Source organism: Leptosomus discolor, chromosome 11, assembly GCF_034619465.1.
Source record: "Leptosomus discolor isolate bLepDis1 chromosome 11, bLepDis1.hap2, whole genome shotgun sequence".
NCBI classification, from domain to species: domain Eukaryota; kingdom Metazoa; phylum Chordata; class Aves; order Leptosomiformes; family Leptosomidae; genus Leptosomus; species Leptosomus discolor.
This window is the reverse complement of record NC_141401.1, coordinates 10599751-10612622: the sequence shown is the minus strand read 5'-3', so window position 1 is coordinate 10612622 and position 12872 is coordinate 10599751. Positions and strand designations below refer to the sequence as shown.

General features: G+C 36.5%; 1 protein-coding gene across 3 annotated transcripts in view; it reads left to right on the top strand.

Moving 5' to 3' along the window:
• EFL1 (elongation factor like GTPase 1) overlaps positions 1-12242 on the top strand; it is an 82103-nt gene extending 69861 nt beyond the window's left edge. For all 3 annotated transcript variants that reach the window (XM_009953130.2, XM_009953122.2, XM_009953114.2), the window contains one exon: positions 11951-12242. In XM_009953130.2, the coding sequence (XP_009951432.2) occupies positions 11951-12139 (189 nt within the window). In that variant the 3' untranslated portion in view covers positions 12140-12242. The remainder of the gene's footprint in view (positions 1-11950) is intronic.
• Positions 12243-12872: the final 630 nt, after the last annotated feature.

Below are 12872 nucleotides of genomic sequence, written 5' to 3'. Positions count from 1 at the left end.
CTGATTCCTTTTTTTTTTTTAGTCAGGTGCTCCTTTATTTGGTGTTAGGACTGTAGAAACTTTTGTGAATGGATTAGAAGGTTTTTTGTTTGGTTGGTTTTTGTTTCATCTGATTTATTTTGTGACCTCAAATGTCAAGTCTCTGAGTCGAAACAACTACAGATTTTTGAGGTCAGTAATAGTCCATGCAGTTGCCAGCTATGGTCTGTTTACCACTGTTTCTGTCTGAAGTATGTGCTGGTTTTTCACGTGGTGTGCATTCTTCCTAATTTCCTGTAGCTAAGTTGCCCTAATAGGTAGTATCTGTTAAATGCTTCACTAGCAGTATTTCTTTGTTAGTTATTGTTTGTAACTGCCTCAGGAATTTTATGTGGATGCTAATGGAAAAGAAGGATCTCTGCAAACCAGACAAATCATGTGCTATCAGAAGAGTTGAGAATCCTTGAAACAGTACACTTGGAAAAGAACATTATGTCTTCCTTGGCAGTGGTACCTTACTGGTGTTAGAAAATGCAGTGATCCAGGCGTTTATCACTCCTCCGTCAATACTGATTCATTTAATCTTCTTGTAGCTAAGTCTTGACTACACAGAGACCCATGGAAGGGAAAGACAGAGCTATACTGAATAAAAAAGAAAAAAAAAACACCAAACAACAAGGCAACCCTCAGTGGACAGTGTATGCACAAAATACAGATAACCCAACAACTCTTTGAGTAAAGGGGTCTAGGTATAAGGCAGTAACAGATTAGGTACCTGAAAGCGAGGAGTGTGGTGGTATTGCATACAGTGGTCTTGTCAGTTTTGGGTGTTCTCATCTGATGTGCGGCTGGTGAGGTTTTGTGGCTTAAAAGGCCGTTTGTCTGAATGGCCTCTGATATCAGTGCCCTAAAGGAGTATCAGTCAGAAGGACATTAATTCCAGCTAACCATTGTTTTGTGCCAGTTTCTTTAGGATTCGTGGCTACTGTGCTCCAGTACTAAGCAAAAACATAAACCCCTTGCCTTTCTGACCTTCCCTTCTATCCCCAGACCTTGAATTACATGGTCACTCTTTTCAGATGTTGTGAATTTCACATAAGAAAATGTTCACATGTAATTATAGATGTGCATAGGAGAGGGAGATTTGAACAACTGACAACATTTTCTAAAATTGACCCTCAGGAGAGATTATAATTACAGCTAGTATGTTAAAATGTAGTGGTAGTAGGAAAAATGATTGTGTAAGCCAGTCACCTTTCCACCTGGCAAATCTGTCAGTAGGGAGGGTTGCTATTTTTTTGTCACATTGAAAGTTATGTTCACATACTTTTGTGACAAAATAAGCCTTTTACTAAGCCACTAGCAATGTTGGCTTGTTCAGCCGTGGCAGAGGGAATACATGCTACTCTAACATCATCAGCAGAATTGCTAAATAAATATAATTTTCAGAATCTCTAGTCAAGTTATGGCAGTGAAGCCAGAAAAAAAGGGTTTGTGTCTCAGATCACGAGCAATTTGTAGAGCTTTTCTGTGTTTCTTTTTCTCTCTGTATTCTGCTAAAAACAAACCAAATCCCCAAATCATTAAAAAGCCCTATCAGGTTTTCTCAAGTATTAGGCATGACTTTGACATTGCTACATTATTGATGAATTACGATGGTATGTCTATATACATGATAGACACCAGCATTTTATTTGAATCCCAATTATTTAATGTATCATTGTGTAAGACAATATGATGTGAACTCTGTGTAATCTTACACTATTTTTTCCTTAATGCTAAAAGTGGAAAAGGAGTGTGGTAGCTACTTGGTTTTGTTTTGCATTTCCTATGTTACCGAGTGTATGGTTGCTGCTTTAATTGCGTGCTATCCAAACCCGTCCATGACATTCTGAATTAATTCTGTGTTAGTGGTGTTTTCTCAGTGTGCTCATTAGCCGAGTACGGGGTACATGTTAGAAGGAATCTCTGTAGAGAAATACTTGTTGTTATCCCCATTTTACAGAGAGTGAAATAGACGCTTTTTGGTATTTTTAAACTTTTAAACACTTAATCTCGTGGAAATCACATGCATGAAGTATGTTTAAAGAATTGAGGTTTGAATTCATTTTTTTTATTATTCTTGTGTTTCATTAATATGATTTGTAGACGATAAACAGAGGAAGGTCAGTGATAGAGCCTGCATTTAAATGAAGCCATTTTGGTCTCTGTGGAAATTAAATTACCATTTTTTTTCTTCAGTTAATGAATGTATTTTGTATAGTTCAGATTGCTCCAGCCCTGAGGGATGGAGCAATACATGTATTGAGGTCTATCTTGTCAGATACTTCTTTTTTTATTCATTTCTTCTGTCATGCTTATACAGTTTATTTCTGCCTGTAGAGGATGGCACCAAATAACCATTAGTGGGAGCTTTCAGTTTGGTCTCAGTTTAAACAACTCGATTTTAAAAGATTGTCAAGTATTTTCCTTTATGATACACCTAGGCAAATGTTAAGTGTATTTGGTCTACTTGGACATATTTTCTTAGATTTCAACATAAACTGTCTTCTTAATTCTTAGTTTAAAATATGTAACTTTGGGATAATTATGAACTCCTTGTGGGTTTTTTTAATCCTTGAATCAACAATACACCTTCAATTAGTGTATGTTTTTGCCTGAGCCTGTTCTTTGTTCTCTCTTGATTCTTTGTATTTTCACTCGCTCATGTCATTTTTACCTTAATCATAAGGTTCTTTGAAAAAGATATTTGTAATTGCACAATACTTAGAATAATGGAGCTCTAATCCCATTTGGGGTATTTGTGCTGTAGTAAAAAAAAAATAAAAAAATGCATGTGGCTCTATTAGATGCTGATTGAATTCTCAGCAAGTGTGGAAATTGTCAGACATCTACTAGTTGTAAAGTTGTGAAATGTATGGTATTCCTGTTAACTCACATCTTTTAAATTGCATGATGATTGTCTATTAGACACACTTCTATTCTTGGGGGTGCATGGGCAAAGTGTAAACACATGTTTAATCTGAATACTTTCTCCAATATCCCTACTAAGTAGAATAGTGTCCAGAATGTGCTTTAGGGCTCTGGAGAAAGGTAAGAGGAGGACTGCATGTAATAAGTGGTAAGAACATGAGGCATTCTGAATTTGGAAGTTTTATATTCTGAATTTTAATACATTCCTTTCAAATTGAAAGTCTTTTTACAACTCAGAAGATGAAGGCTTAATATAGAAGTTGCTGGATGAGATTATTAGGCCTGCATTAAACATGAAGGAGAATACGGTAATGAGAGAGACTCTAAGAATCTGTGAGTCTCTACTGGGTTTGAACTGTAACTTCACATACATCGTTGTGCCAGTGACAGTTCAGGCATGTAAATGAAGTCTAGGAGTAACCTGGAACCTTTCAAAAATGAAAAGCTCATTGTATTGGCCAGGACATCAGAAGCTAATTAAAATACTAATTAAAGTTGTAGTGATGTGGCTTTAATTTTTCCTCTCAGTACATGTTTCTTAAGTAATAGGAAAAAATGCAGCAGTAGAGCCACATGTCTGCTTTTTGCTTTCCAATTCCCAAATTCCTGTTTGTAGCTACTGACTGAAGTCAAGGCTAAAGCTCAGCTGTCACTGATAGGCACACAAACAAGGATGATGCTTTTGAGCCAAAATAAACGTGTATGAGTTTATTTTATAACTAAATGTGTATTATTACAATATTGGAAGAGGAGTTCTCATATCTGACTTCAGGCATTTTAAGGCCTTGGCTGTCCCCTTTATCTGTTGTGAATGGGATCTCTCAATTATGAAATACATTTAGATGCTTGTTTTATTTGTAGGGAATCTACACTCCTAATACATCTCTGTAGGTTAAACCTCTAAAGTTTGACTGCAGTTATTCCGTATCCCCTTAAACCTCCTGTCTCTGAAAGAAAATGAAAAGTTACGAATCTCATACTCTTTTGGATTTTTTGAAACTTTTGCAAGATGGCTATGGAAATGAAATAAGTGAACTTTTCTGGTGGGTTTATAATTTCCATCTCTTGCTTGTGCTCTCTTTTTTCTTTTTCTTTTCCTTTTTTTTTTTTAAATGGTATGTTTGCCAAACCTTGTGTTTTACAATCAAGAGCTCTTTGAGAGAAAATACTTCTAAGGAATACAGAGAGAAATAAAATTGGGAGCTTTTTTCCAAGTTAGTTAGGAAGAGAACAATCTGTTTTCACACTTCCTTTTAAATGCTTGTACAAAAGTAGATATAATAATTGTGAGAAAAAGATATGTTGTGTTTATTTGCTTGATACATAAGCTGATCAATAGTGATGCAAAGTTGTCTGCATTCTGTGAAGCCAAGATTTGACTACAAGGTAGTCAAGCAGTTGGTAAAAAGAGAGGCTGAAAATTAGTTGTTGGGTTTTTGTTTTTTTTTTTCTTTCAGGATGTGGTATAGAGATTAGCTGGTTTTAAAATAGGCAAGCTGGTACACAAAGTATTTGGTACAATGTGAAAGTATGTGTTTTAACAAAATAACCGTGACTTGTTTTTATTTTGAGAACATTTATGTGTAGGTGCTTCTGTAAAATTCTTTAGCATATTGTAGATATTTCTCCTCCCACCCTCTGCCACTTAATCCTCATCCACAGCATGATGTTTTCTGAAGTGTTTCAGGTGCTCAGCACTTCCCACAGTCACTCAGTACTCCTAAGCAGGAAAAGGGGTGATATCTGCTTTCCACTGTGGTGGAATAAATGCAGCAAAATGGAGAAGCTGAACCTGCAGAGAGAACATTCCCTTCCTTTCTAAATAGGAAGCATTTGGGGCCTGTAAAGGATTACAGAGCAATAAAATACCTGTTTTGAAAGGGTTTTTCACTGAATAAAACCAGAAAGATCCCATAGTTGGTTAAACAACAACGAAGAAAAGTCACAAACTTGCAGAATCTCTTCTTGAGATTTTAAGTTGTGGTTTCTTTCAAGGACAGGCTGAGATCCTGTCTGCTTTGAAAGCAGAATGGCAAAATTAATAATAAGTTTTTACCTATTCCTCAGTTGTATATTACTGAGCGAAAGTATTTTAACACTGGAGTACCCTTCAAAAATGGTATTCAGACTGCTTTGCATCACGGGTTGTTACAGCTCCTAGTCATATGCTAGCATCACGACATTTTACATCGATGGAAAGCAGCTGTTGATGTGGAGGTTGGTTTTGAAGTTACCAAATGTCATCTTGCAACAGTGCTCTGGGATCTGTGTTTTCATTCACACTGAAGTAAGGAATGACTTGTAAAACTACCTGTCCGTACAGGCACTAGCAGGCTGTGTGTTAGGCGGTAGTGCCCTGCTACACTGCCAGCACTGCTTTCCTGACTGCAGCTGCTTGAGTTAAACACGGGAATGAGTCAAGTCACTTGGGTACCTCTGTGTTACACTGTGTGATACTCAAGGAAGAGCTTCTTGAGAGAATGGGTCTTTTTGGACCTGAGGTCACAGGAGGAGTGTAGTCAAGAAATGAGCCTCTATCCGGTTTTGAGATTGTCATCTTCCTGCCCCTGCTCCACATCCCAAGAATGTACGAGGAGCTGTTTAGAGCCCACCCCGGTCCACCTGACCTCAATCTTACTGGATACACTGCCTGGCGTTCTCTGTTCTGGAAGCACACTGCCAGTATCCAAAGGGCCTTGCATCATTTGGTTATGCTCAGTGCAGAAGCACTTTTGCAGCATTACCCAGCATGTTACTGAAAAGCCAGCAGATAAGTTTTGCAAGGTCACATTTCACATAAACCTCTGCAAAGTTCTGTCGTTTAACCTGGCAGGTAGAGGTAATTTCCATTTGACAGGACTGCGTCAGACATCTAAGACATGCATATCAGCTGTACCCGTTTAGTTGCATAGTCTGTGCCATTACTAAGTGATGGACACCATTTGAACAGTGAATGTTTTTGAAGTATCTTTCTAGCATCAGTTTTTCTAAGGTAGGAAGGCTTCTGATACGGTGAAGCCTGTATCATCTTTGAAATTGTGCATAATAGTTCTTTTGAAAGAAAAGTTTTTTTAAAAAAACAGCTTCTGGCATAATGTTTTTTTCCTGGCATGCTAAGGGCTGCCTGTGGCAGTGCCCAATCACACTGATTTTAGTGGTTCTTGGGATTGCTTATTAAGCAGTTCCCAAAGGCCATAATGTTGCTTGCTGGTCTTAATCTTCATTGGATAGTGTAAGACTGCTCTTTGTATTCGTGGTCCAACTAAAGCTTTTTCACACTGATGATGTTTGGCTCAAAAGAAATTTTCTGTCCTCATCAGGCAGTAAGGACCAGTAGGGGAAAAGCTACTAGGAACATGGCTGTGTTCCCAGATCTGCCTGACCTTTTGGATGAACTAGGCAGATCCCTTCTGTTTGCTTTTGATGCTTCTCTCAACCTTGTTTTGCATAATTAGGCTGCCTTAGGCAGAGACTGTTTCATACAATCATTTTGTGAAATACATTAGACAATGGGTCCTAGATCGCTATTGGAGCCATCTGGGTACCACTGAAATGCAAATAATAAATCATCCTCAAATTAAGGCTTAAACTCTAAATCCTCTTGAAATGAAAGTGATCTGTTCTAACTCAAATCTTACTGAAAAGTTTGATTAGCTTACATAATCATTTGCAGAATTTAGTACACTATTGTGTTTCAGTATTAGCATAGTACGCTCATAGGGTTTGTATTTGTATGGATTAATTATTACAGGTGTTCAGATTATGTCTCTGATAAAGATACAGGCATTTATTGTTTGAGTAATTAATGTGTAGGTTGTAGGCTGAAAGAAAATGACAGCTGTTTTGCCTATGCTACTCTGCGTGCTGTTACTAAACAAGTCTTATGAGACTTCATTGTTTGGGTGTGTTGGTTTGAATAATTGTGAAATCTAATGAAACATCTTGCTTTAAAATAATTTCTTTTTCTCAAGAATACCCTTGCACTTACAGTATTTGAAGTAATGTATTTACTTCTTTTGAAACACCTAATCCCAGCTGACTTCATTATAAACAGCGTTTTATTTGTACCTAGAGTGGGCTCATAGTTCTGCAGTGAACTATGGAACACACTCTTTAGCATGTATTTGGCTGGTTTTTTTCTTTTCTTTTAAATACAATGGAGTTCTAGCGATTTGCTTATAGTCATACTTTAAACAAATTCTATCACCCAAGACTTTTATAAAGTAGATCAATGAAGATATTGTTAAACAATGCTATTAAGGAACATTTCTATCACTCAAGAATTGCATTTGCAATAACAGATTTAAGAATTGTATCAACTACTGTGCACTACTTCATTTTACTGTATTGCATTTTGTATGGCTGCATTTAGAGAACATAGTTGTTCTCTAATAGAGTAAATGGTAGTCCAGTGTTCTGCTATATAAACCGTGATTTATAATTCACTTTTTAAAAGAAATTATTTTCAGGAGAGCCTTGCAGATGTAGTGTAGAAATACTCTGTGGTGTTAACTAGGAAGCAGTAGCTGTCTTGCTGCTTTGTCATGCACACTTTGGGGGAGTAATCATGTGATTGTTTTGGGCTGTTTGCAGCTAAAACTGCTGTTGTCCCCGTCAGATTATTCTGGTATTGAATAATAAATAAGCATAGGCCAGTGGCTAGTTTATGCTGTTATAAAGAAAAATTCCCAAGTCCTAGAAAAAGTTCCTGAAGAAAAGATATGCTGAATTCTCTAGTTATCAAATCACACACAGTATGGTGGTATTTTAAAATATCATTTACCATAATACTAACAATACCATCATGCTATTTGTTTTACAGTGTCTTTCTAATATTGGTTTTTCTTGAAGTCTTTTGGCTGTTATACTTGGGGTATAAACAGTTTGGCTGTGATAATTTTCTTGTCACCCCTGCTCAGTGGTTCCAGACACACATGGCACACAGGCAGAATGAGAGAAAGGCAAACAAAGACCTTTGATAGAAGGTTAAGTGAATTGCTTGAGTCATTTAAAGATTTTTCAGCTGTGAAAGGCATGGTTTTTTTGAATTTCCAGTTCTGTTTTGATTAGGTTTTGTTTAGGAGTGTAACTTTTCGAAAAAACACTGTTAAGATGCTACCAGATTTCTGTATTTAAAATGAATCTTAGGCTATATGTTTTAGTTTTGTACTGAAAAATTAGTATATGGAAACATCTAAATAATTTTAAATTAAAATTGACATGCAACATAGAAAAGACACCCACAAAGACTATTTATTCTGCTTTGATCCTGTGGATCTTCCAGGGGCCCCAGTAAATGCTCTCTGTTAAATGGCTACATAATATTCCAGAAGGATTGGTCCATTTAGACTCTAATTAATCATTTAGGACTTATCCAGACAAAAACTCAATTTCTGTAACAGATTCCAGAGTCATCCCTATGCGGTTCCCATGAATACAAACAATAGCTCAGGGGCTAAAAAGCTTCTCAGCTCTGATTCCAGGAAACCCAGATCCACCATTCTGACAGCTACTATTGTAAGCAAATTGATGACAATGCTTTTGGAACATTATATGGAAACTTTTTTTTTTTCATGTTGCTTGCTTGCACTGTATTAACAGAGTATGGGGGACGACGGATGCCACCTGCTACGATTTATTAATACGATGTGAATAGAAGAGGGACAGTTTAGTCTGTGCCCTCACCTTCACTTGCAGAATCAGAACCTTTAAAAATGAAGTCTGCCTATTTTTTTTTTTTATTGCTGTGTCAGTAACACCTCTGTGTAGTTGTAGCAGGGTTATGTTAACACGGCTATTTGTTGGCTTCTTAAAGGAGATGTGCAGCTGATGCCCCAAGTTCCAGCAGACTCAGTAGATCTGGCTTCTTGCTCATTACTTACCATGGTGTGGTAATACAAATAGTGTGGTCTAATTCACCTCATCTTTTGCAGTGTGTCCACACTGTTCAGATAGGCATGATCCTCTAACAGAAATTTTCAGATGCCACCATAACTTGCTCTAGAAGCAGTGAGTAGTGCCTGAATTGTTTAGACAGGTTGAGAAGCAAAGCTAGCTCCTGAAGTGGCTTTTGAAACCTAATTCATGTCTCTACAGTGCTGCTCTGCATCGTGTTGCAGTTCAAGGTTCACTCGGGATTCTGTAGCCCCGTGCTGCAATAAGTTTGCAGGTTTACCCTTTCTGGCTACTAAATACTACATACATTTGAGCTTCCCGTTATGTTGTCTTTCCTAAAAGCTGGAGATACTTTTTCCACTGATCACTCTTTGTGCTTCAACAGGTATCCAGTGCAAAACTTCAGTTAACATTTGTAGAACAAGTCTTTCATAAATTATTGAAAGAGCCAGTCTGTCAAACGTGGGGATTTTCTTAAGCATCCATCACTACGGTATCTAAATATTTACAAGTAGATTAGATCTGTAAGTTCAATTTTGTATACTTTTGGACTTATCTGTTGTAGTCATTCTTCAAGAACCACTGTTTCACAGTTCCTTTCTGGGCATAACTTCTGGGTGTTAGATTTCTTGCTAATGTAAAAAAAACTTCATCAAAGAGGATAGTAACAGCCTTTTAAGTTATGGTTTGTAGCTGTATAATCTCCTTCAGCAGTACAGTCTGGAGCAAATCCATTGAGCATGAATCACCTTTTCTTATTCATGTATTCTTGGACTTTGAAATTTTTATTTGTTGAGCTCTTTAGGCAGATCATGAATGGGGACTCCCTGGTGTTTTTTCATCTTTAAGATGTTCAGTGTGAACATCACTAGAACTTCAAGTCAACATGCAATTTTTGCCCAAAAGTTGGAAAAATGCCGGTAGTCTTCACTAACCTTTTTCTTTATTTTTAGTGCGTAAAATAGTGGTAAAACTTTCAAGCTTTCCAAGAGTGGATCTATTCTCTTTTTTTTATTGATGTAAGCTGTCAAGGAATCACCTTTAAGTTTCTGGGTATTGATTATAAGGTCCTGTACAAGAAATCAGAATGGATATGACTCAGGCAGTTTATTCTATGGTTAGAACAGTCCTTACTTTTATGTTAAAAATAAATGTAGAAACATTTGGAAAGCTAAGTTTCATACCGTTTATTTCTGAGCTCTGCTTGATTTTGATTTTCAGCCAGCCAACCCTATGCATAGTCATTTCCCACCTAAATAATTGAGATTGGATGTCTCCAATATTCCACTTAATTTACCAGGACTATGTATATACTTAACTGTAACAAAGTAGAACTGTTTTTGTTGGTTTAGGGGCTTAACATACTATTTTGCAGGACTGAACCTGCAATGTTACCTAATACAAAACAGCCATCCTCTGCCATGGTCGAGTTCCTAACTCCCTATAAAGTGTAATTTGTTTGTGTTGGGTGTTATTTAAGATGAGGTATTAAGTTAGGACTTTACAATTGTTGATATTTCTGGGGAAAATTGTCCATCTTAAGCCATCATTTTTCTAATTCCTGTTCTTGCTAGTTTGTGTAACTTAAGCTTTAAGATATTTTGCTCAGTTTGAAGTATCATATGGCAATTAAAAGTATTTGTCAGAAGAAAAAGTTTATGACGCTAGAAAAGGTTTATAACCCTAAGCTAAAATTCATAGTTCAGGGAAGTTAGTTCCCTCATTATCAATTATTAATGTTAGTGCTAATGTTAGATATTTCAGAAATTATTATAGAGTGATGTCCTCAATTATTGTCATAACTATCAATGATTCTTACGGTAACTAATACTTGTCTGCTCTCCTTTTTCCATGAGGATTTTGTTTAAGAAACCGTTGGGGTTTTTTAGTAAAATTATATTACCTGTAACTGCATTTTCTTATTTTTCACTGAGTTCCTTAGTGGTCATTAACTACAGTATTTTTTTTATTCTGTTTTATGGTTAATTGTCCAGTAATGGGAAGGAAAGTTAAATCTTAGGACTATAAGGTTTATACAATTTTGGTTGGTCGCCCAGACATCAGTTCACTAGGGAGCATTTCCAAGATTTGATTACACAAACACATTGCTTGAGCTTAAGGCTTGATGGTCACTCTTTAATGATTTAGGAGTAATTTTTGGTGCCTGCAACAGTTTAAACACACAAGTAGAACTGAGGTGGATTCTTATGAGCTTAGAATTCATTGAGGGGTCCTCCTTTTTCTTTAGGTCTTAAAACATTTACTTGGAAAACTAAAACCTCTGAAAGTAATATGAGTTACTAACAGTAACAGAGTAAATTGTCATCTTTGGCTAGCTAGTTAAGCATTAAGCCTAGAATTTGTGTGACATCTGCATAGTCCAAAGGTAGAGAGTAAATGTTTCTTCAGACTTTCTTGGGGAATTAGAAATGTTGTAGTTTTGCTGTGCAGGATGAAATGAAGAAAGGTTTTGAAGACTTTGTAAGATAATTACATCTTTGAAATGCTTTCTATGGTAGGCTGAGAAGTGTGGGGTATACAGGATGAACTGGGGATAAAGACGTGTCCAGTTATTCTCTGGTCGTATTGCATCTGAAATCTCTTCTACGGGAGGGCCTGTGAGATATTAAGCTGGAAGAACAGCTCTGCTAAATATGTTAGCACCAGAAACAATGATTTATAAGCCATCTCATGGGGATTGAAGAACATGGGGCACAGAAATAAGCAGAAATCTTTAGCTCTTACAAATACTAATAAAATCATAGTGAGATAATATTCTAAATAAGAAATTCCTTCTTGAAAACTGCTAATCTTCTGAATGTTATTTGGCATTGTTTGCTGACTGGCAATTAAATTTGCTTTTAAAAAACCTCATATGCAGATATATGCAACGAAATTTGAAAAGCTGTTGTGGGTTTCTTATGGCAAATGCTACATAGTGTATCTTAACTCTTGTTTTCTGCTTGAATAGCTAATTGCAGGCTTTCCAGAAAACTCTATCTGCTCTACTTTCATATTTCTCTATTTCAGAGATTGATTACCTGAAATGTACTGATAAAACTTTGTACTACTTTTTTATTATTATTATTTTTTCTTTTTATAGATGATTTCAAGTGACCCATTCTGGGTACCGACCACTGAGGAAGAATATTTGCACTTTGGGGAAAAGGCAGACTCAGAGAACCAGGCCCGCAAGTACATGAATGCAGTAAGAAAGCGAAAGGGACTTTATGTAGAAGAAAAAATTGTGGAGCATGCTGAAAAGCAAAGAACTCTCAGTAGAAATAAGTAGCTGTGTCTGCTTCCTTTCTCTCCTGACTCAGCTAAGTGCGGGTGGATGATTTTCTATGCAGCAGATTGAAAATTTCATGTGGACTTTGTTCTTTGTCACCACTTTCTTACACGCTATAATGTCTGTGGCTTATGTTTTGATAAACTTTAGCCTTTCCAGCTTTTATACAGAGAAAATAGTTTATTTATTTAAATAAAATACAGGTGTATTCATTGCAATTGGTCCCAATTTTTAAAACTTACTGCCCTGTTGAACTTTCTGTCACAGGAGTAGGAACTCCTAATTTAATTTGTTTCTTTCTGATTTATCAGATATAACTACAGTTAGAGCTGGTTAGCTAAATTGTGGCAAATAAACTATACACTGGATTTAGCTTCTTAATGTTTTCGACTCTGTTTTGTAAATTTATTTTAATTTCTGTAATGTACTTTTTACTCACCGATACTTTCCATAGTTACCTATATGCAAATAATTTTAAGCCTTCTAGGAGTTTCTAAACTATTTGTTATACTCCGTTCCTCATGTAAGCAGTCATCTAAAGCAGTAATGTATCATCTTTAAATCAAAGGGCAAAAATGGCACATGCAGAAGACCACTGCAAACCAAGCAAGGTTGTTCTTTTTTCCCTCCTTAGAAACACATCCTGTTGAAAAGTTCATGTGAATATCCTAAGCTGGGAGCTGCTGTCTCTGCACTAGGCAAGCAGCTACCTTTGCCAATCATGTGAGTGTTT